The sequence below is a fragment of the Pogona vitticeps genome, chromosome 3 (assembly GCF_051106095.1).
Source record: "Pogona vitticeps strain Pit_001003342236 chromosome 3, PviZW2.1, whole genome shotgun sequence".
Classification (NCBI taxonomy): Eukaryota; Metazoa; Chordata; class Lepidosauria; order Squamata; family Agamidae; genus Pogona; species Pogona vitticeps.
The window spans coordinates 52,808,106-52,833,654 of NC_135785.1; the positions used below are offsets into that span (position 1 = coordinate 52,808,106).

General features: G+C 41.2%; 1 protein-coding gene across 30 annotated transcripts in view; it reads right to left on the bottom strand.

Moving 5' to 3' along the window:
* LCOR (ligand dependent nuclear receptor corepressor) overlaps positions 1 to 25,549 on the bottom strand; it is a 103,522-nt gene that overhangs the window by 42,298 nt on the left and 35,675 nt on the right. For all 30 annotated transcript variants that reach the window (XM_020790876.3, XM_078389429.1, XM_078389435.1 and 27 more), the window contains 2 exons: positions 18,043 to 18,175; positions 16,841 to 17,128 (listed from right to left, as the gene is read on the bottom strand). In XM_020790876.3, coding sequence (XP_020646535.3) covers positions 16,841 to 17,128; positions 18,043 to 18,175 — 421 coding nt within the window. The remainder of the gene's footprint in view (positions 1 to 16,840; positions 17,129 to 18,042; positions 18,176 to 25,549) is intronic.

Consider the following 25,549-nt stretch of genomic DNA (forward strand, 5'->3'; position numbering starts at 1 on the left):
GAACACCTACACCAGTGGTTCCCAACCTTGGGTAACCAAGTATTCTTGGATTGCAACACCCAGAAACCCCAGCCAGCACAGCTAGTGGTTAAGGTTTCTGGAACTTACAATCCAAGAACACATGGGTGACCCAATATTAAGAACCACTAACCTACACCCATATGGACCAACTTACCTTTTCAGATAATCTTTTATTGAGATCATATGGTGAATCAAAGCTAGAGGCTGACCCTTTGAGGGGAGGTCTTGATATTATATAATCATCTCAAAGATCCTATACAACTAGCACCCTGTGTGACTGATCTGAATATGGATTTTAAAATGTGCTGCTTCTTACTGCTTTGTAACTAAATTTTACTATGGCAGATATTTTACAACTGTATTGTTCTTAAACTTGTTTTATATAAATTGTTTATACTGCTTCATTAATACATACACAGTATTTTTAATGTTAAAAGACAACTAGGGAATACTAATTTTGGGGTAGTAAAATAGGGCTTTGAAGAAGATAAGATCAATCAATCACTAGTTAAAGCAAGCCTACATCAAAATAACATGATTAGAGCCCTGCTGGATCAGGCCATGGGCCCATCTAGTCCAGCTTCCAGTATCTCACTGTGGCCCAACCAGATGCCTGTGGGAGCACAGTGGCCCCACCAGATGACTGTGGGAACACACAAGACAACTAGATACCTGTCTCCTGATATCCCTCCCCTGCATCTGGCATGTTGAGGTACCTTCCTTTTAAGCCTACAGATTATTCATCCCTATCATGGCTTGTAACCTGCAATGGACATTTCCTCCAGAAATCTGTCCATTCCCCCTTTTAAAGGCATCTAGGCCAAATGTGATCACCACATCATGTGGCAAGGAGTTCCACAGACTTAACAACACTGGGTAAAGAAATATTTTCTTTTGTCTGCTCTCACTCTCCCAACACTCAATTTGAGTGGACGTCCCCTGGTTCTGGTATTGCATGAGAGGGAAAAGAGCTTCCTTCTATCCACTTTATCCATCCCCCTGCATAATTTTATATGTCTCAATCATGTCCCCTCTCAGAACCTTTTCTCTAGAGCCCCAAACGCTGTAGCCTTCCCTCAGAAGGGAGGTGCCCCAGCTCAGTCATCATTTTAGTCGCTCTCTTCTGCACCTTTTCCAGTTCAACTATGTCTTTTTTGAGGTGCGGCGACCAGAACTATATGCAATACAGGCCTCACCAGCATTTTGTACAATGGCATGTTTTATTTTCCGTCTCCTTTTAATGATACCTAGCATGAAAGTGGCTTTCTTCACTGCCGCCACAAACTGGGTTGACACTTTCATTGAACTATCCACCAGCACACAAAGATCTCTTTCCTGATCCCTCACAGACAGCTCAGAACCCATTAACTGATAACTAAAGTTTTGATTTTTCACTCCAGTGCACATTACTTTACATTTTCTTATACTGAAACACATTTGTCATTTTGCCACCTGTTCTTCCAGTTTGGAGAGATCCTTCTGGAGCTCTTCACAATCCCTTCTGGTCTTAACCACCTGGAAAAGTTTTGGGTATTCTGCAAACTTGGCAACCTCACTGCTTATCCTTGTCTCCAGGTCATTTATGAATAGGTTGAAAAGCACCAGTCCCAGGACAGATCCCTGGAGCATACCGCTTTTTACCTCTCTCCACTGTGAAAATTGCCCACTGACACCTACTCTCTGTTTCTTGGTTCTCAATCAATTCTCAATCCATAAGAAGACCCGCCACCCCTAGCGGCAAAGTGCCGCTTTCAAAGGCTTCCCTGGGGTAGAGGAAAAGCACAATTTTTTAATTTCCAGCTCATTTTCCTGCCTTTTTCGGTGCTGGGCAAGCCCGGGGAAGCCTCTAAGACCAATCAGCTGTGAGGCAGGGGAGGTGCGGGAGCGGAGAAGAGCACAAAATGGCTGCCGCCTCCCTGCTGGGTGCCAGCTCTCAGCTGTTTGGTGCTCTTTTTCCGGCTTTTCGGGGGCTACCAAGACACTGTGAGGAGCCGAGCGCAGTCTAGAGTACCTGGTGACTTTATTTTCATTTTTTTTGTTTCTGACTCCCCCCCCCATTAATTAAATTTCAATGCATTCCTATGGGAAAATGCGCTTCACAAGACGAAAATTTTCGCTAGATGGCATTAACCATGAAATGGATTAATTTTGTCTTGTGAGGCACCACTGTAGTATCAGCTTTGTAAGCAAGGCATGTGCCCTGCATTCCTTGCCTTCAAGTCACAGTTTGGGGACACTGCATTTTAAAAGAAACTATGTTCTTCATTACGTCTTGCAGCCAAGTCATTATCATTTCTCCATTCATGCAAGTAATTTGTTGTGCTGCACATAAGTAATTCAGAAAAATCCAGGGAAATTATCTTATTCCCTCTAGTGGCCAATTCTTTTTTTATTTACTCTTTTATTTATTATTTATCAACTAAGAACAAGGTGGGAAATACAAAGGGTAAAAGGAAATGGGGGAAACTGTTGTTTAAGAGCCTCGGGGCGCAGTGGTTAAACCGCTGTACTGCAGCCAAAACTATGCTCACGACCTGGGGTTCAATCCCAGGTAGCCGGCTCAAGGTTGACTCAGCCTTCTATCCTTCCAATGTCGGTAAAATGAGTACCCAGCTCGCTGGGGGGCAATGTGTAGCCTGCATAATTAACTTGTAAACCGCCCAGAGAGTGCTTGAAGCACTATGGGGCGGTTATATAAGCAGCACGCTTTGCTTTTGCTTTGCTTTAACATCTAATGTCATCTCTTTCATCTGATCTACTATTTGGCTAAGACATTCATTTACTTGCTGAAATCCGGCTGTTATTATATTTTGCATGGTAGTCTGCCATTCTTTGTCTGATTCTTGTGTATTGGCCAATTCTTATACTGCACCATGGAAATCTTGATGTAAATAGAGAAGGCAAAAACCCTTGCCATGTAGATTTCAATATGCCTTAAAAAACCCTTCAAAACTAACTTTTTTAAGTAATTCGGTTTTATTTGTTATACCTAAAAAGTAGGTATGTACCTACTGATTATGTCATTTCCTAAAAGTAATTAGTTATAGATTACTGATACCCTGTTTCCCTGAAAATAAGACCGAACCTGAAACCCTAGTAGAATTTTTCAGGACGCTCGTAATATAAGCCCTACCGCCAAAATAAGCCCTAGTAAAGTGAAACCCTGCCCTCCACCATTGTGCAGCAACCAGAAGATGACATGACTGTATTTGAATAAATGTAGATTGTTGTACATGAAAAAAATAGAACATCCCCTGAAAATAAGACCTAATGCATTTTTGGAGCAAAAATTAATATAAGATCCTGTCTTATTTTCAGGGAAACAGGGTATGTGTATCTAGTTTCTTCCACACTCTGAAAATAGGAAGGAGGGCTACTAAAACAAGTGGGACCAGACACTGATTACTTATTTTCTTACACTACAGGGCAACTTGTAAACATTAGAAATATTTAAGGCTAGCAATAGAAATAATTGAACATGAATCAACATGATTTAAGACAGAGGTCAAATCCATGTTGCAGTAAAATTTACTATTCTACAACAGGAAAGAACAACTCACTAACTTTGAGTGTGAAACCCAAACGTATCTAAATACACGTCTCTGGCTTCCCATACCCTCTCATTTCCCCCTCCCTTTTTTTTCAAATTTCCAAAAACATTTTTGGAATACGAGGACAAGATAATTGCCTCCCTCAGCCCCAAAAGGCACACAGGGAATTTTTGCACCAAATATTTTTAAAACAAATGATTTTAGCTGGGATATATGGGAAAAGACACATTTTTAGTGGATTAAATTTTTGGTTCCACCTTCAAAGTCAGTGAGACATTTGAAAGAATTCTAGGCCTAGCTATGCACAAAGGACTCTACCCAACTGTTTGGAAAGATGCACATGTTTAGCTTAGACACTTGTAAGGCAAGTAGAGGAAATGTTACCTTTTCAAGCACTGAAATTGATGCAAACAAGTAACAAGTTACTCACCTGTAACAGTAGTTCTTCAGTGGTCATCTCTGAATTTACACTAATGGATAGTTCTGAACCTGTGCAAAATTCCTCAGAATCTTTCTAGAAAGCTGTTAGCTCCACCCTCACACATAATGCATGCTCCTCCACCTAATGGTGAGTTCCCAGTTTCCATGTCTGCTGTTGACTCAAACACAATGTGTGGCAGACAGAGCTGAGGTTGGGTGGGTTGCGTGAATTCACAGATGACCACTCAACAAAATTACAGTTACAGGCAAGTAACCTGTCCTTCTTTGTGTTTCACACTAATGGATGATTACCAAGCTCACTTACCAGCCAGTGGGATGTCAGGCCAACATTGATTAAATTACTGCTTGACCAAACGAAACATCAAGTTTTGCTTTGCTTCCACATCCACTTTACAATGTTTAATGAACATCACAGGTTGAGGTCATATAGCAGCCTTACAAATGTCCATCATTTCAAAAAGGCAACAGAGGCAGCAAGCACCCTGGCAGAATGTACCTTCAAAGAACTGGACAAAGGTTTTCTTGTCAAATGGTAAAACAAACTGATGGCGTTTATCAGCCACTTGGATATCCTTTGAGAGCACACCTGATTGCCCTTCTGTTTTGTTTTACACCAGAAGAATAACTTGTATTTTCAGGAGATCTTTGGTCCTGACATATAGAAAGCTAGGGCTCAATAGGCATCTAATGTGTGCAGAGATCCTTCCAATTTTGTAGAAGGGGATGAAAAGAAGGTTGGCTAATATGTAAGTCTGTTACAACTTTGATATGACAGCAATCAGGAATACTGTACAGTACTGTTTTGTAGGTTAATAGACATAGGTCAGAAATACTGTAGTTATGAGTTCAAATGGCAGCTTTGTCATCTGATGACAAACTACAGGCAAAGACCATTAAGGTAACAGTGCCTTAATGTCAGGGTATAGATTCTGTAGAACTTCTATTTTTTTTCATTCTTGAAAATGTTTGACACTGGTGAGCCTGCCTGCTCTTTAATTCACCACAACTGCAGAAAGGTAGACTTTCAGGAAGGAATGTGACAGGCCCTTTTCTTTTACGTGGAGGATGAAATTAGAATTATATGTAGTGATGGGGGTCTGTGTGATAATCTTCTCCCACTGATTTTACAAATGAAACAAACTTGATTCATTTACATTTGTAAGTCTTCCTGCTTGAAGGCTTTCTGGCTTTAATCAGGGTTTCCTTTATTGTAGGTGAATCCTCCACGCTGACCATTTTATTCTGTTCATGTCTGGATGGTGAACTGTTCCTCTGCATTGAGTTATCAGATCTGATTCCCTTTGTAGATGGTACATGTTCTTTGCTTCATGGAGACCTGTGAACTATGGCTGATACGGCCAGCATGGTGCTAGGATTATCGCAGTTGCCTTCTCCTTCCATAGCCCTCACAATCGCTCTACGGATCATAGGGAAGGAAGGTAAGAGGTAGGCTAAAATCCCAGTCCACTGAACACTTAAGGCATCTCCCAAATATTTTCTTCCTCAGCCTGCCCAGGAACTGTATTTGGGCACTTTATGTTTTCTGCTGTCATGAATAACTCTATCTGTGGCTGGCCCCAACAACTGCATATGCTTTGGAACACCTAAGGTGATCCTACTCATGCATCTGTACAGCTCATCAACTCAAGGAATCTGCTATCTGGTTGTCCTCTCCCACAAGATATATCAAAATTTGATAGATGTGAGTTTCAACACACCATTCCCAGAGTAGGTCTGAAAGATACAGAAGAGCCATAAAATGGATAGCTCCTTATTTATTTATGTAAAACATTACTGCAGAGTTGTCCATGGCCACCTGTACCATCTTTCCTTAAAGAATCACTTTGAAGGCTTTTATTACTGCTAACTTCTCCAGCATGTTTAATAAGCAGATTTGTGACCATAAAACATTTGTTGTTACCAGGACCAAGGACTATGTGGGCTTGAAGGTTTTTCTCCTTGACAGGTTTTCTATGTTTGCCCACCAGAGAAGCTGCTCTGCTAGCTCTAGAGTTACTCGGAGCTTCTTTTGATTGATCTGTCTGAAGCTCTTGAAGGACAACAGAAAACATGCTCACAGAGACCTCATTTTTAGCTTTCATAAGTGAAAACTGCTGTAGTTAAAACTATGTACCAGAACAGCTTTTGAACTTTGTACTGTCAGTATGGTATTTGCCCATTCTTTTTTCACACAGTGTGTGATGCTCTCTATTCTTTCCTGTGATAAGAAAGCTCTTGCTATTCTTGAGTTTTGTACTGTGCCAATGTATTGGATTACGCATGTTGGCTTCAAATATGACTTTTTAAAATTTACCTGTAAGCTGAGATTGACAACAGTCCTAGTGTAAAGTTAACATGTGTGTTCTTATCTCTAATTCTGCAACACACAAACAATCATCAATGAATGGAAAAACAGAGATGCCATGAAGGCTGAGGTATACTGCTACAGAGTCCATGTATTTGGTGAAGACTGTGTGCTATGGATAGAACAAAAGGGAGGACCTTAAATTTGTAAATCTTGTTGTCCAAGGTAAAACGGAGATTACAACAATGTTCTTGTATTAAAATGTGAAAATAAACGCCCTTCAGCTATATCACAGCAAACTAGTCTGCCTTCTTCAACAAGGTGATTGTAGACAACTTTAGCATTTTGAGCTTCTTTGTTTATATGTAGGAGTTGATAGTTCTTAAGACCAGTATTAGTCTTAGGCCATATTTTTTAGGAAGCATAAAATAATAGAAATAAAAAACCCAACTCTTGTACTCATCATGAACCAACTATATTGCATCTTACTGCAATACTATCTGTATCTCTTCCTTTAAAACCTGAGGTGACTGCATTGTTCTTGTGGAGCCTTGAGGCACAGTGGATAAACTGCAGTATTGCATCAAAAGATAATTCCTCAATTCATGCTCGAGTCATCTGTTATTCCATATTACCTTAACTAGGCATAGTATCTTAACACCACTTCCACTGTTAGATTCTTTTCTGCAGTCTGTAGAGGGGGGGGGGGGCAAAATAAACCCAGTGTGTGGCAAGGCCTCAAGCAGACAACGCTTAGTACCTTTCCTCTTGCTGCAAAGCTAGTGCCAGAATTCTTTTGTCTTTTGGCAGACTGTGGAGTAGAGGTTGTATTTTTTTTTCTACAAGAAAATGTGACATGTCAGCACAGCCGCCTGGTAATTTGCCACTCTGATTCCCATGGCAGAGGTGAAATAAATTATGTATCCATTTGGAATCCATCTTTATACTTTCCCTAGTTATTGGTGTTGCTATATTGTATCCCTTCATTCCTGTTTGGGATTCTTTGGTGATAAATCAAATTTGGCTATGGATGCTTGAACAGAAATCCTGTTTCTTTATCCTGTATCTTGTATAAATTTTTGAGCCTTCTCAAAGTTGGGGAATTAATAGTTTCTTCCAAGATTATTTCACCAAGTCCAATAATGATGACAGGGCTCAAGGGCAAGTGCTTCCTGCAATGAAGTGCCACAGTGCAAAAAAGTGCAGGGTAAGAAGACACAGCGAGTTTAGCAGCTGTGTGAGTTCACCAGCAGGGCGAGAAAGCCTGGGCCCCAGATACTGCCTGTCACTTTCCTTGAGAAAAGGTTTGGCAAGCTCTAAACAAATATCAGCATGCAGTCAGACAGCAGTGGGTTGGGGGGCTATCCCATATTTTGCACCAAGTGCAAAACATACCGTATTTTTCCATTTACAAGACATCCCAAAGTATAAGACAAACCCCCTTTTTCTAACCCCAAAAAGCAGGGATCAAAGGGCTCCCTTCTTCCTAAGCCCCGTGCCTTGGCAAAAGGCATGGGAAAGCGGCTGTCAAAGTGACTGCCACTTTTCTTCATCTTTTGAGATGGTTAGCAAAAGGCACGCTGGGTTTAGCAAAAACGGAAGGAGAGCCATTGCTGCCTTTCCTTTGCTAAGGAGGCAGGAAGAGGTGCCCCAGCGCACGCCTCCCGCTGCCTCCACCATGGGACGGGACAAGGCAGCGGTGATCAGGCAGGCGGGGGGGGGGAGGCAGCAGTTGGAGGTGCTGGAGCACGTGTGAATGCTCCTTCATCTATGCCACCTGCTTTCTCCACCCCTGGAGGGGATGGAGGGGACAAGGCAGAGACTGAGCTGAGCCCACTGGTGATCGGGCGGGGGGGGGGGAGGCAGGCATCAAGAGGCACCGGAGCATGTGTGAATGCTCCTTCGCTTCCGTCTGCCTCCTGCTGCTGCTGCCACCTCGGCCACAGAGGGGACAAGCCCTGAGCTCTGAAAGAGGCAATTGGGTGACAGCAGGCAGCAGCAAGAGGTGCCCGAGTGTGCACGTGCGACTGCTTCCTTCCGTTTATAAGATGACCCTCATTTTTTCCTTTGATTATTTTAGGGAAAACTGTCATGTTGTACATGGTAAGATACAGTATGTATGACTATATGCCTCTTGGGCAAAAGTCATGGGTGTGCCCTCGTTGCAAGGAACTCCAAGAACTCAGGGAACAGGGTCACTCCCTTCAGGTCTTGATTGCGGACCAGGAGAAGCAGAGACAGGAAGAGAAGGACCATGGTGAGACTTCCAGAGACCTTCAGGCATAATCCCACCCACAGAAAAGCAGCTCCTCAACTGCTGGGATTGGAAGCCTCCAGGCTGGAAGATGCCAATCTCGACAAGAGGGAAACCATCCCTTAGAGGGGATCCCTTCTACAGGTAACAGGCACTGAGGATACTCCTCATGAGGAGGGGGGAAGGGGCTATAGTGGGCAATTCTCAGAAACATAGAGCAAGGGGTTTGTGATGGTTTTGATGACCGCATGATGACTTGCTGCCTGGTGCAAAGGCTACGAACATCACGTCTTGTCTGGATAAGCTGGTAGAGAGCGCTGGGAACGAGGTAGTAGTGGTGGTGCATGTCAGCACCCATGACGAGGGGAAATGTAGCTACGAGGTCCTGGAGGCCTAATTTAGGTTGTTATGGAAGAAGCTCAAATCCAGGACCTCAAAGGTAGCATTCTCTGAAATGCTACCTGTTCAACGTGCAGGGCCAGTTAGGCAGGCGGAGATCAGGGGTCTCAATGCATGGATGAGACGGTAGTGTCAGGGGGAGGGGTTTAGATTCATTAGGCATTGTTTTGAGACAATCCGGTCCTGCACAAGAGGGATGGGCTTTCACTTGAATGAACCAAACTGCTGACACACAACATCAGAAAGGTGGCAGAGCAGCTTTTAAACTGAATCCTGGGGGAAAGCCAACAGGAGCTGGGCGGCATCCAGTTCGGAACTCCTCATCCCTGTGAAATGAGGGTAGAGAACCACAACGTGATGACAGTGTAGAAATTAGGACTGGGAGTGTGATGAGACATGATAGTTGGTCCACTACAATGAGAAGTTGTGAAAAAGAAGAAACAAGCAAGCAGGCCTTCTGGGGGGACCCCGTACGCAGGTTCTTTTATGCAAATACCCGAAACGTCCGAGCAAAGATGGGAGAGCTGGAACATTTGGTGGCTAGGGATAACATTGCTATAGTGCCCATAACAAAAGCCAGGTGGAATTCAGAGAACCAGTGGGATACCACAATGCCAGGCTATAAACTCTATAGGAGGCATAGGGAGAGGCATGTTGGAGGTTGGGTGGGCCATCTATGTCAAGGAAGGGGTAGAATCCAGCATAATGAAGATGGACGGCGGGTCTGACTCCATCATAGAAACACTGTGGGTTAAACTACCAGGCCGAAAGAGCAATGTGATAATGGGGAGGTGCTATCGTCCTCCAGATCAAAAACTTGAGGGGGATCTTCAAATGAGAAGACAAAATAGGGAGGTGTCCAAGAGGGACAGGATTGTAATCATGGGGGATTTCAATTATCCTCACATCGACTGAGTCAATGCATGCTCAGGTCAAGAGAGGCTGGGTTTCTTGACATGCTAAATGACTGTGCCTTGGAGAAACTTGTCATGGAGCCCACCAGAGGCCAGGTAACTCTAGATTTAATATTGTATGGTACTCAGGACCTGGTTAGGGACATGAATGTCATTGAGCCACTAGGGAATAGTGATCATGCTGTGATCTCTTTCACTATTCATGTTGGGGGGGGGTCACGAAAATCTGACACAAAAACCCTTGCTTTCCAAAGGACTAACTTCCCTCTGATGAGGAAAGATTCCACTGCCCAAACAGCACCTCCTGACTAATGACTCAAAATCAGATACAGGTTAAAAGACAGGATGTTTTAGACTTAATTGATAAATTGAAGATCAGTAAGTCACCAGGCCCAGATGGTATCCACCCAAGGGTTTTTAAAGAACTGAGGAATGAAGTTGCTGATCTTTTAACTAAATTATACAAATTGTCCCTTAAAACGGCTACAGTGCCAGAGGACTGGAGGACAGGACATGTCACGCCAATCTTTAAAAAGAGAAGGAGGGGGGACCCGGTTAACCTAACATCTGTTTCAGGGAAGATGGTGGAAAGCCTCATCTAAGATAAAATCTTAAAACACACAGAAGAACAAGCCTTGCTGAGGGTTGAAGAGAGCGACTAAAAAGGTGAGCGACTAAAATGATGACTGAGCTGGGGCACCTCCCTTCTGAGGAAAGGCTACAGCATTTGGGGCTCTAGAGAAAAGGTCCTGAGAGGGGACATGATTGAGACATATAAAATTATGCAGGGGGATGGATAAAGTGGATAGAAGGAAGCTCTTTCCCCTCTCATGCAATACCAGAACCAGGGGACATCCACTCAAATTTGAGTGTTGGGAGAATGAGAGCACACAAAAGAAAATATTTCTTTACCCAGTGTTGTTAAGTCTGTGGAACTCCTTGCCACATGATGTGGTGATCACATTTGGCCTAGATGCCTTCAAAAGGGGAATGGACAGATTTCTGGAGGAAATGTCCATTGCAGGTTACAAGCCATGATAGGAATGAATAATCTCCAGGCTTAAAAGGAAGGTACCTCAACATGCCAGATGCAGGGGAGGGGTATCAGGAGACAGGTAACTAGTTGTCTTGTGTGCTCCCTCAGGCATCCGGTGGGACCACGTGAGATACAGGAAGCTGGACTAGATGGGCCCATGGCCTGATCCAGCAGGGCTCTAATTATGTTCTTCTGATTAGGCATCCTTCAGTCTCCAGACTACAGTAACGTGCTCTGAATGGAGGACCTGAAACAGCATCTAGTGTGGCTCAGAAGACCAATTTGAAAGCGAAAATCCCTTCCACACTGAAGACAAATACAGACTGTCCCCTGTCCAGCTCCCTGATACTGCTGGTTTGGGGACTGCCTCTTTGCCTTGGCCTGCTGAAAAAGTGTCTTTTCAAATTGGGAGAGGCCATGAGGCACCGCCTGCCTCCAAGCTGAACGCTCAGATGTCAAGGTTTCCCATCTGTTGTGGTCCATTCCTAAGGCCTTCAGATCCTGCTTGCAAACATCCTTATATCGCATCTGTGGTCTCCCTCTGGGGTGATTTCCCTGCACTAATTCTCCATATAGGAGATCTTTTGGAATCCAACCATCAGCCATTCTCATGACATGCCCGAGCCAATGTAGCCATCGCTGTTTCAGTAATGTATATATGCTAAAAATTCCAGCTCACTTTAGGACTACTCTATCTGGAACTTTGTCTTCTTATGACAGTGTAGCTATATGGACAAGCATGGCAGTACTTCTTTCGATCCTGTAAAAAGAGGATGAGACCAAGAAGGAGGAGGTATTTGGGCCTCTACTTGTATAAAAGCAAAAAATCGTGCTGCTTATATACTGCCCCATAGTGCTTCAAGCACTCTCTGGGCGGTTTACAAGTTAATTATGCAGGCTACACATTGACCCCCAGCGAGCTGGGTACTCATTTTACCGACATTGGAAGGATAGAAGGCTGAGTCAACCTTGAGCCGGCTACCTGGGATTGAACCCCAGGTCGTGAGCATAGTTTTGGCTGCAGTACAATTCTGAAGATCACGTCTGAAAAGGATCTGATGCTCTTTGATGGTGACGGAGGGTCAGTATCACCAACATCTAAGTCCTGGGAAGATGCTGAAAGTGATGGAGATTCTGGGGAAGAGATGTTACCATCTTCAATATCTGAGGAGTTTTGTTTTGTTTCTACTCAATGGTCTCTTCTTTCTTTTTTCTTTCACAAGTTTGGTCTTAATTTTAGACTGAATACTGGCTTCCAGATTAAAGGATGCAGCACAGGTAATTGAACTTATTCTACTTTAGTTTTTTTCTCTCTCTCTCTTTCTTTTTCCTTCAAATTTTTATTCACTTCTATAGGTCAACATCCACAATGTGATGTCAGTTTCAACGGTGATTGATGGAAATCTTGGGAAGATATATCTGATTCCCATGATCTTGATCCATTCAGGATCAAAGAGCTGAAGCTGGAATCAGCAGATGAGTGCTCTTTATGTGTCCTTTTAGCCGTTTTCATTTCTGATGTGCTATTTGAGAGGGTTTAGGTGCTGAGCATTGTTCACTACAGGCCCAAGCATTGTTTGTGTTGGGCTCCCTCGATTTTTAACATCAGTGTCAAGGTGCATTTGGGGTTGAAGCTTTCAACCTTGCCTTAACTGGAAGGCTGCTCAGAATCTGAATCTGATGTTGAGGATCTTGATGCTGTGCGAGTACATTTCCAAGTGTATAATGAGAACACTCCAGACATTTTAAAACAAACATCCTCTGTTTTCCATGCCAAGTCTGTTGGTGTTCTGAAATTGGGAAACATGGCTTTGGCCCATGGTAGGTGGTATATCTCATTCCTTCTGCACTCTGGAAACCAAGGTAGGGCAATGTAAATAGTCATTCTGCACTCACATAAAACTGTGGTGGAGCTCTGAAAAAGAAAGGGGGTGGACAGAAGTTTTCCCCATTGGCATCTGCCCATACAGAAAATGAGGAGGCCTATTATTTTGGAGATTTCTCCATGCCAATGGCTTAGGTACTTACAACTCCAACAATGATGCTGGTGTTTCTAATATTGGTGTCTCCCACTCTGTTTTCTGTTACCCTTCAGGTCTGCTGGAATGCAGGCTCACTTTCTGAAATTAAATGACTCCATAGTGAGTAAAAGGTGGGGTGACACTGGGGGAAAGATGTAGAGCCTTGTCTTCCTCCAATAATGACCCCATCAGGCTAATTCATTTTATTCCTTAATTTGTGAAGCTGAAGACTGTAGAGCTGATGGATGTACCACCACATATGACAATTGTTTCCCTTGTTTAGTTGTAATTTTTGCCTTTTTCAATTGCAGTTTGTCTGAAACAGGTCTCTTCCTTTTCTTCAATACCAAAGATGTGAGTTTTGAAGTGTACAGCGTTGAAGTCATTTATTTCAGTGGTGTCTGCTGTAGAAGCAATCTATCCTGGGTACTTACAGTCAAACTAATCTGGCTAGACTCCACGAGTACCAACTTAGGAGTCTTGCAGATCATAACTGATTATTTCCTTTGAGATCATGTCAAGTGCTTAGAGTGATATTTCCTACAGATACAACTTAAGTCTTGATTGCCTGTTTCTAGTGGTGACCTTTGTGAACTTTTTACAGATTTGGCAAGACTGTATTTGATGTTCCTCTCCTAAGCAGTAGATACACTTAGAGTGTCCATCTGTGAAAGGGATTTTATTTTTTACAAGTATCGCATTTTGAATCATAAATGGCAAGAAAAAAAGGAAACAGGAAACTAGAGTTCTTTATTTTAAAAAATTTACCGCATTTTTCCATGTAAAAGACAATACTTTTTCCTAAAATTGTTAAGAGTTAAAATTGAGGGTTGTCTTTCACATAGAAGCAAGCCGAGGAGAAAACCGTGTGGTTGCAAAACTGCCTACCCTATGTGTCTGCAAACCGTCTGCCTCCAGCCACGAGTTAAGCTGCCAATAGCTTGTCTCTGTTTGCAGAGACAATCACAAGCCTTATACAAATATAAGATGATGCCAAAGAGCGTAGGCCAGTGATGGCAAACTTATGGCACGCATGCCACAGCTGACATGGAAAGCCTTCTCTATGGGCACATGAGCCATAAGTTGCCAGATCGCTACTCCCGGCAGCCGAACCCGAGGAGGCGGCTGCAGCCATGGTACTAGTGCCCTGACTGGTGGCAGGCCAGCCGTGTTCCTAAGCTATAGACAGTGGCGTGGCTGGGCTCGACTGGAGGCGAATCTGGAGTGGGGTCTGCAGGCAGCTCCATGCCTCGAATCTTCCCCTCTGCTTCCACCCGCCAGGTTTTTTGTTTTTTTTTCAGTTTGGGCACTCAGACTCAGCCATCACTGGTGTAGACAGTGTAACAGTGACCGGTAAGGGTGATGCATAACATCACAGTAAAAGGTAAAGGTTCCCCTTGACATTTAGACCAGTCATGTTTGACTCTAGGGCACGGTGCTCATCCCTGTTTCCAAGCCGCAGAGTCAGTGTTTTGTCCACAGACAGTTTCCATGATCATGTGGCCAGCACAACTAGACACGGAACGCCGTTACCTTCCCACTGTGGTGCATTTTTACATGCTTTCCAACTGCTAGGTTGGCAGGAGCTGGGACAAGCGACGGGGGTTCACTCCATTGTGTGAATTCAATTTTACGACTGCTGGTCTTCTGACTTCGCAGCACAGAGGCTTCTGTGGTTTAACCCACAGCACCACCACACCATAGTACTGGCATGTAAGTGTTGCCTAATTACCAAATAAAAATGTGTTCCTTTCTAATGTTTAAAATAATGATTTCTGAATTTTGGTTTAGAAAATTGGGGGTGTCTTATACATGGGTGACGAAAAAAATAGTTTTAAGGCGAAAGCAGGGCTAACTGAGATAAGACTGAAGAATTATTTACGTAAGTTAAAACACATCAGGCTCTCGATGACTGCTGCAAATTCAGTGGCATCAAAATGGAACTTCGAGCTAACTGTTGGGTGGAGAAATGTGTGTGACATGTGAGAGTGGGGCAAACAGCTTTCTAGGCTCTGGAAGATTCCGAGGACATCTGAGCAGGCACAGAATAACCCATTACTGTGGATCACAAAAACCACAAAGAAGAATGCACACTTCCTAAAAGTAAGTCCCAATAAAAACAGAAGGATTTTATTCTGAGTAAACATTCCTTATAATTTATAAATAATTGTAATAATGGTTCAGCAATTGGGCATGGTACTTTAATTTTTAAAAAGTATTATGGAAAACTCAATTTCTAACAAATTAGAACCAATCTGAAATATCTAAATCAGTGAGAGCATTAAATCTCTCTTAGCCCAAAGGTGGCCCAGGCAGAGCTAACCCTTACAGAGGTCAGAATTCTCACTATGCCAAGTTCATGACTTCTAAACTTGATATTCCCCAGTGCTCAGGAAACAAGGACTGCCTTGGCCCTTCTCACAAGAAGTTTCAGCTCTTTTTCCCCACTGGTCTTTCCCATACATATAAAATAATAATTTAGACTGGGTATTATGCTTGTTCCTAGTATCCTATCTCGCCACCCATTTCTAAACTGTCACACTCATCCTCCAATGAAACAATAGTGGTAACCAAACCTCAACAGATTCCAACATGTACACAATCCACCAGAGTGCTTCATTTGTGGACTTTTATGTCCTTCTTATCAACTGAGTCAAGGTGGCATATAAATAACCCACCCTTACAGCAGATAACTGCTTTAAAGAGATTAGGAGTTTTGAATAACTCTAAAATGAAATATACTCTAGTCAATGCTCAGTTACAAGAAGGGAAAACAAAATGTGCAACTACTCTAGCAGCATTGCTCTAATAAACTACTCAGTTTTTCTTTTCACACAGAATAGTTTAAAACTCGCATGGCCAATTCATAAATATAACTATCAATGACAACCACAACACAGACCAGAGAAGGACCACTTGTGGGCTTCCTGATGTTGATAGATTGCAGTCCTTATTAGCCCTATCCAGTGGCAAGCAATGCTGAGTGTTGCTGTCCATCAACTGCAGGAGGACCACAGTTTTCCACTCCTGGCTGAGACTTCAGCAACTATTTCCTACTGACAGTGTGAAATGAAACAAAGATTTTGTATCTTATGTCATGCACGGCTTTGGAATCACATATAATCAATTAAAAGTCTCCCTTTTTTTAAAGCCCACTACAAGATTAAGGAACTTCACACTCCTTCCAGAACTACAGTACATTATTTCCAATATTCTGTTATAACATGAAATATGCTTCCCTTCAGCCTGGAATTTGTGGGAAAGGCAATGTCTCATGTCTGAGCTGTCTAAGAGGAAACAGAGGAATGCATACAAATGGTGGCTGGCTACTAAATAACCCCAAGTCCATACATTTTTATAACAACCCTTCTCCATAAGTCTCTTACACACAATATGCCATTGTAAGTATACATTATACAAGTACACCTCTACAAGAGATCTTACAGGATTGAATACAGAAAAAAGAATAACCACAAAACTAAAAGACTGTATTTAAAGTAAGCAAAATCACATTTAATATGTCGGCTGCAGCAGCAAAATATGAACATTCAGCACTGAATTACAAGAATTCTACTATATATCACATTTCAAAAACACTCCCAAATAGGACAGGAGTCAAAATGCACTCCATGGAGGCTAGCAGTATGTAATCAAGCCTATTAATTTTCCATAACTAATTTCCCAAAAGAGAAATTTCCCTTTTAACACTTCCAGAGTCAATCTGCAATGTACTGTATTTAATATGAGACAAGCACACAGCTCTTCAGTTTTACCAAAGTTTTCCCCCCCTTATGTCTGACTATTCACACCCTACCATACTTCTATGCTCTCTGTTATTAGCTGGTAGGGTATTTCAAACGGATCTAAAAGATTCCGAACACAAGCGTGGCATGCATACCTTGTTCGCTAGGATCCAATTGAGACTTTCTGACAGTGAGGTCCAAGGGTGAGTCCTGGTCAGCCATGAGAAGTTTGCTGAGCACAGGGTTCTGAGCTGTTGCACCCGCAGAGGATGAGGCAACCGGAGATGCTTTCAGCAGGCTTTGGTTCTTTGTGCTATTGGGCGAGCTGGAATCCTGAGTAGAGCTAGTTTTTGAGGTATATTCTGCAGCAAATTGCCGGATCATCCGCTGCATGATCTTGCGGGCCACTAGGGGAATGTTGGGGTCAGAGACCCTAGGACTGTCTATAAATATTAGAACATTTAACAAGTTATATACAGAAAAATTTAAACACAAATCATTCAAGTTCATACACATTTTTCGTACGTTCGTAGTATCCTGAATACAGAGGGTATATCTACTAACTGAAGTTATCTCAAACAAATTTTGGAACTGGATATCTGCTTCACTAAAGCTCCACAATAGTAACCACATTTTGGCAGCCAGATATTTGGCATTTATAAATTCTTCAAATCACACAGTGATTTTTAACACAGCCAGTTTTATGAGGATAAAATACAGTCTTCTATGTGAATGGAAGTATTTCTTCCATTTCTTCTTGAACACCAAGCAAATATTTGGTGTTTTCTGTCTACTACAATTCCACTTTTCCAACATAATAACAATGAAATCCTGCATCGGGGTGGCGTGGGCAGCAGCACTGGCATGGCTCACGTGCCCACAGAAAGGGCTGGTTTAGACTCCCCAAGATACTCCAGGGATGGTACCAAAATGGTCTTATAAGCTATCCAGCTCCATCTGCACTCTAAGGAAAGACAACCTTTATTTCTGACTGAACAATATCAGTTTTAAAGGAATCTTACACTAAGTGTATTGAATACTCTTCTAAACAGAAGGCATAGCTAGATGATCTTTTAACATACCCTTACAGGCATGTTAAAAGATTGCTTTACAACATGCATTTAATAAATGTATTCAGTGCAATGGTGACCAATAACAGTTTGCACATCCTAGTAATTCATACAGATGTGTGTAAAAGATCCAGCCGCTATCCTTTATTTTTTTTTTAAAAAATGTGGAGGCTGAAATGAAGAGCTATGCAGAAGCAATATACAATATACAGTTATCTCAAAGGAAATGCCATTCATAAAGACCAATATGCCCAGTATACCACTTTAACTATGTCATCACGACCAACCTTTCTGATAAAAGACTGCATGGAGGAATTCTTCCGCTTGCCTCTCAAACCGAATGATCTTTGTTTGCTCTTGTCTATGTAGAACTTGGTGCCCAACTTCCAAAGCTGGCTCATCCAGACTGACTAAGTGTTCCTGTAAAAACATTTATCAGAAACATAAATATACAAATAACATTTTCTTCACCACCATCCAGAATTTAATAAAACTGTTCAGGTAATTAAGAATTTAATAGGACTATTATGATAATAAAGAATACATTATTACACAGAAACCAATCATGTCTCAATGTCTTATATGGAGGGCTGGATTCCACTACACTCAATTGAATTATTTTTAAACTAAAATATTAAATCTATCAAAATTAAAATACTAGAAACAAAACAATAAAGAGGAACAATTTTCTCCTTATTCTAAACAAATGCACCCAGTAACATTTATTATCCAAGAAATATAGCATTTTTTTACTTCAAATTCATCAAGAATATGAACAAAGTGTAATTTAGATGAAGCATTGTAAGGCAACATGCTTGGCTGCTTATCCTTGCTTTCGAACTAGAACAGTTTCACACTAGATTATGTCCAGGTACAGTATAATAACTTAAAAAAAAGAAAAAAGAAATGGAGCCACTGCTTTTACTGGTAAGCCTACTCTGATCTCTGTAAATTTCTGCCCTCTAAAAACTTGATTTTTCTCCTCTTTCATTCACCTCTAAAATCTTCCAAATTAACCTAAAAAAACTTCTGTCAAACTGTTTCAAATACCACTGGTCATAATCTGTTTTAAAGGTCACAAAGTATCTAAAGCAAAGAGTTCAACTGATGAAAACTGGGGTCTATTCACATAGCACCACAGGTGGGTAAGTATTTTCTATCAAGGCTGAACTTATTTGTCAAACCAATAACAAATATAAATTAGGTGAATTTCTCAATTGGATTCAGTATGTTAATAGTTTTGTGTGTATTTAAGATATTGGGAGCTTACATTTGAGCTGGCCCTCTAAGCGAAGCTCTGTGTCAAACACACTGCAGCAACCTATATGTGAAATCGCTAATACAGTATATGGACCAGTTGTAATCCCCCTATTCCCCACATGTAGTTTGCAAGAAAGCATTACTGGTTCTGGTTGCAATCTAGTTTTCCAAGAGGAAAGCTGATTCAATAGGTACTACCAAACAGCAAATCTGATTCTTAAAGTAGTATGGCCATAATCAGTCAAAACAAGCATTTCTCCTTCCCCCATTAATATCTAGTCTGTTAATCTTCATTCAACAGAACAATAAAAAAGGCTAGATGATCAAACGTACACAACAATATAACTTAACTCCCAAAGATTATTACAACTAGAAAAGGTGGAAAAAATACAGTGTAAGGCTCAAGCCATCAAAGTATCTTTTATAACAGAAAAAGAGTACAAAGAGTTTTTCTAGTTTAAAAAATCCTAAGCACAAAAAGCAAGGATCTTGGCTATTTGTGGGCACTTCTGAGCTATGAACTGTATCCTTTCTCATAGGAATACAAAAGGACATGATGCAGTGACAAATGAACAGAGAAGGAGGGACTCCATAGTGATTTAGGCAAAGAGGGGCAGATGGAGGCACACCAACTACTCCACCCTAACTGGATGAAGACACAAGATCCCTTTATTCCAGTTGCAATATACTGGGTATAGCTATTAGCACATTTTTTTGCCTATCACTTATTTAATGCTCCCTAAAGCAAGGATAGAGTACCCAAGGGTGATGTAGTGGCTAGCATAATGGACTAGGACTCAGGAGACCTGAGATTTATTTCCCCTGCTCTGTCATGAAAATGCGGGGGGGGGGGGCTGATAAAACACTCATTTGAAAAGCCTATTAGGGTTGTTATAAGTTAGTTATCTGACTTGGTAGCACATAACAATAAAGTAAGAATAGGTCCCCACAAGGTACCAGACAGAGCTGAAGTCGCTAAAAAGTAGTAGCAGTTCCTTCTGTGTAGCACAGAAAATTGCACCAGAGCAGGCCCACTAAATCAATGAGGATCTGCTGAGTCAACTCTTCTCCAAGCTCAACTGATTCAAATAGATCTAATTTAACTGCTACTTACTTCCGCACAGTAAACTGCAATTAGAGTAGGCCCATTTGAACCAATAGAACTTATGGAGAAGCTGATTCATTAAATCTTCATTGATTCAATGGGTTTCCTCTAGTATGATCTATAACACTAAGCAACAAGATTTTCAGCAGTGAATCGAATTAATACATTAGCTGTTTCAATAACCAATTCTCCTGGTTTAAAACGCCCTCCTCACACAGTTTGTCTGAATCACATTTTATAACAGTGTTCATAGAAGGCAGTACAGCTGAGCTACTAACGTAATACTCCAAAATTCTACCAGGATGAGATTCAATATCCTCCCAATAAAGATTTAGTATAGATTTAAAATAGAGGTGAGGGACTGGCCAGACTACTGTGGCCAGTAGTCTGGCCGGTCCCTCACCTCTATTTTAAATTTACCAGCAAAGGCTAAGAGAAGCCCTTGAATTATGAGCTTCTAGCAAGCCATAACAAATATTTGGTAGTGTCAATAAATCATGCTAAATTCCACAACAATTTGACAGGAGCTTCTTCCCTGGGAGTCCATAACTGGATACACCATGGATCAAAGCTAGGCACTCCTAAGGGAAAAACTTGTCCTCTTGTTACTTGTATGGCTAGTAGAACAGGGTACTCAAACTAGCCAAGGTGATGGTGTCTACTACTGAGTCTACCATCTACAACTGTGATTCACAGAACAAGGTTAAGTCTCTACCAGAGTCCCAGAATCTTGCTCCACTGGCTATCTTTCAGGGCACAAAATGGCCTGCCATATCTTGGAGATTTAAAGGCCAGCCTACCTTTTCAGTATTCCCCATTTCAAAACATTTATTCTTGAATGTCAAGCTGGAAAAGATTGGCTACGGACATTGGTGTTTGAGACAAATTAAATGTATCTCTGAAACAAGCTACTATATACAACCACCATCTCTAACCTTGCAGTTACACCTGTACCCAGAGGTCACAGAAACTGCACTAACTTAGTTTTTTAATTCTATAATGGTATTTAATGCACCTAATTCAGTTATAACTGGAATCAATAAGCACACTTTTTGGTGTGCTTATTGATTGGTTTTTTCCAAACATCTGGCAATCTTTAGATACAGGGTTCTTATAGTGAAAATTATACTCAATTGAAAGGATTAATTTTATTTCCCCATTTTGATTTACTATATTTACAGAATGCACAATTTAATTCCCATTACTCAGAGCAAGATCTACTTTGGTGGCTCATATTTTGGGGCCAGGGAGGTGGTGACGCTTCATTGCCTGTATCCCTCTCCCTCATCAAAGAACATATAAATTTAAAACATAGTGATTTCCTTGTGGTTGTTGTGGGTTTTTCGGGCTCTTTGGCCATGTTCTGAAGGTTGTTCTTCCTAACGTTTCGCAAGTCTATGTGGCCGGCATCTTCAGAGGACAGCTCTCTTCTAAAGATGCCAGCCACAGAGACTGGCGAAACGTTAGGAAGAACAACCTTCAGAGCATGGCCAAAGAGCCCGAAAAACCCACAACAACCATTAGATCCCGGCCGTGAAAGCCTTCACGAATATACTGATTTCCTAGTGTTGGAAGGTGCATTCATCAACAGACACTTCTCTTATGTTGATACTTTTTCCAGTCCATTGCACAGACAATCTACACTTGTGCAAGGGAGGAAAGCTGTGTGCAATTTCCATTCTTCTATAGATCAGAAGTATAGCCCAGGCTCAAGCGATGGAAGCCACCATAATGGGAAATGCTGAACGACTCAGGTACCATTGTAAAATATATAGCAACATGTCTGTGAGTAGAGAGGAACACAGATGGCTGTAAGGAAAGACATTCAGGGCCAATCACTACATTAAAAAAAAAAAAAAAAAACAGAAATTGACCATGCTTAGCTGAACCAGAAACTGACTACTTCCTCTCTCTCAAGGAAACAGACTCACAACATATTCTCTGACAAAGCAGGAGCAGCATGGTGCAGAAACCTAGAAAAGATGAGAAACTTAATTTTTCTGAGTGAGAGGCTGAGTGAAATAACTGAGTATCATAGACAATGTAGAACTGTCTTCAACTCCTCCGTTTTCAAAGAAAAAACTTTCTGTGATGACTGCTGCTGCAGTTTCCTCATTTGTGAGCTCCCAATGATTCCAAATGCAAGATTTATACTGGACGTTCATAAGACATGTCACTGAACAAAGCTCTTTTTATTTTCCTGCTCAGCAGGAAAAAGATTTTAATTCTGAATGATTTTAGTTTCAAGTCACACAAAAATTACAGTTCTCTGAGCAGTATATGATACAATGAAACAATAACTAGAACTAAACATAAGAAAAATAAAATGAAATCAGAAACAAAACAGAGGAGTGCTGAGGTCTTCACTTCATACAGAAAATAACATAATGTAGCTGCCAGATGAGTTTATCTGGGGAGACAAGCCAGAACAGGGAGGCATTAGCCAGAAAAAGCCAAGGGGGGAGGGGAGAGAGAACATATATCAAAATGTCAAAAAATTGCTATGTTCTTTTAAGCCAATGTGTTTTGAGCTTTTTATAAAATTTATCAGTAAAGTTTCACATTTGATGAGATCTCTGTGGGAGTCTAAAGGCTAGTAAAGTTATTTATCCTTCAGCTTTTGAAGGATCAGATCTGATCACAGTGACACAAGCATTAAATAGATACCATTTAAATTAATCCTATGTACTTTATGTGGGGATGCCCTTGACCACTGTTCAGCAGCTGCAGGTAGTCCAGAATATGACAATCAGTTGGCTTTCTGGCATACATTTTGCTGACCTCACATCAGTCTTGCATCAATTGCACCTGGCAGTTAAGCTGTTTCCAGATATAACTGAAAGTGCTCCTCCTTATTCATGACGTCCTCCATGGTTTGGTCCAGGTTATCAAAAGGACCACCCCAGACTTTAAGATCTTATTTGACATCTTGTAGAACACTGGTTCTTAACCTTGGGTTACTCAGGAGTTTTGGACTGCAACTCCCAGAAGCCTTCACCACCAGCTGTCCTGACTGGGGTTTCTGGGAGTTGCAGTTCAAAAGCATCTGAGTAACAAAGATTAAGAACCACTGTTGTAGAGTATCTTTTGAGTTCACAGTGACCCAAACAGAATTTTATAAATGATAATACATTACTTTAATACAATTATCACCATGGAAATAAGGGAATATACAGAGGATGCACAACCACACAGTATCAGTATAGCCACTCATTTCAGAATAGTCCAAGCATAATGCTCAAAAATCAGAACTATAATAAGGTGCCAAAACAATACAATGCAATACTGTACTGGATAGCAGAATAATTAGCAACGCGGATAATTATCTGTTAGAATCTTAATGTTGTCACTGATCTGCAAGACTAGTTTTAGAAGGGATAACCATGTTAGTCTGTGCTAACAAATAACAGGTCAACAACTTGTGTCCAAATACTGTCTCTGGTTTTGGACCCTGTATAGATGTATAAATATTTATTTACTTATTAGAGTTGTATAGCGCCCCATTAATGCATGCATTATTCAGAGTGGTTTACAGAGGTTAAAGCAAGTAATAATAATATATTAAATGAGCAAGTAATAAACAACAAACTTCAAGAGGTATAAATTATAAAAGTGAAATATGGAATGTGAGGCAAAATAAACAACTATCAAACAGGAGAAACAAATGGAGAAAAAAAAACCTCAGGCAAGGTTGCCAAAAAGACCTCTCTATAGAATAATGTTTTAAAGTGTCTTTTAAATGTAAGGAGCGAGGGACTGAGGCATGATTCTACAGAGCATTGGTGCCACAAACAATGTGTACTTCTGGTGGATAATTTCCTGGCCTCCCTTCAAGTGGCTAGCTGGAGACACATAGCCTCGGAGGATGTCATGGAGTGGGTAAATTACCTTGTGCAAAGATGTTCCAACAGGTAACCTGTTCCCAAACAGGTAGGTGAGCATCAAGATCTTGAATCTGATCCAGGATGCAACAGGTAACCAGTGCAGGCAAGCCAGTGCTCGGGAGATGTGATCAAATTTGCCATACAAGTCTAGCTGCTGCATTCTGGACCACTCCAGTCTCTGGATCAGGCTCAAGGGAAGCCCCATACACAGACCATTGCAATTGTTGATCTGGGACATGACCAGTGCATGCACCAAGGTTCTTAGTCCTTGTCTAGGTAGGAGAGGAGTTGTGTGATATGCCTCCGCTGGATAAAGGTGGCTCTAGACACAGCTGCAATCTGGGCATCCCAGGACAGAGCTGGCCCAGAAGCACACCCAGATTACAAACTTGCTCCCTAACCAGAAGCACAATACCATCCAGTTAGTGAGGAGCCCCCCAGGAACAAAATCTCCATCTTGTCTGGGTTCAGTTTGAGCCTGTTTGCCCTAGTCCATTCCAAGACAGATTCCAGGCAGCAATCAAGTGTCTGCACAGCATCCACTGTATCATCCTGCACTGGATCTGGGCAGAACTACACAAACGTTCACAGAGATCCCATCACATTTTGCAGAGTAACACAGTAACACGGTTTTCAGAATCAATACAGATAATAAAATGATATGGCAAAAGCAATTTTAAGAATTTTAATATTTTTGTATCTGACAAAAAGAGTGAATCAACATCTCACCTGGCATTAACATGGGATGAGAAACCATCAGGGTATTTTTAAACAGTCAGAAATCACATTTAAAATAGCCACTTCCAAGAAATATTTTTTCCACATGTCAGAATGTAAATCTATCTATGGAGCTCCTCATAACTTTTTTTCATACATATTAAGCTTTAATCAACCCCCCCCCCCAATTCACTTTCCTATAGGGACATTTCATGCTTCCAAGTGCTTTTTCTAATAACACATTTTCAAAAATTCTACTGATTACTGCTCTTATCCCAGTGTAACATCCTACTGTGCCTCCATCATCAGAGAGAAAATACCATTCACAAAGCTTGAAGGAATATGTAATTTCTTGCAATTATAACTTAGACAGGCAATTTTCTAGATACTAATATTTCACATGTAACCAATTCAGCATCAGTTTCATTTCTCTGCATTCTTTTGCACATAAGAAATTTCAACCTTAGAACTCAGCAAAGAGACAAATTCCTAAACACTTCCATTATGACCTAGTATGTGAACAATTAAGATCCAAAACTAACCCCACTCTCCAAAAGATTCAATGCACGTGTTTATTTATTTATTTACAATATTTTTAGCCGCACCATTACCACCCAGAAAAGATTAGGAAATCTCTAAACAGATGTAAAACACACAGATTCAGTGAACACAGAAAAAATTAGGTTGGTAGAGCTTGAATGTCATAACACAAGTGCAGCATTATTTCTAATGTTAAAATTGGAAAATTGCTCTTTTTAAAGTTGTCTAGAAATTACTTTGTAATCTTTCTAGTTCACAGCTCACTCTTAATAAAGACTTTTTAAAAAA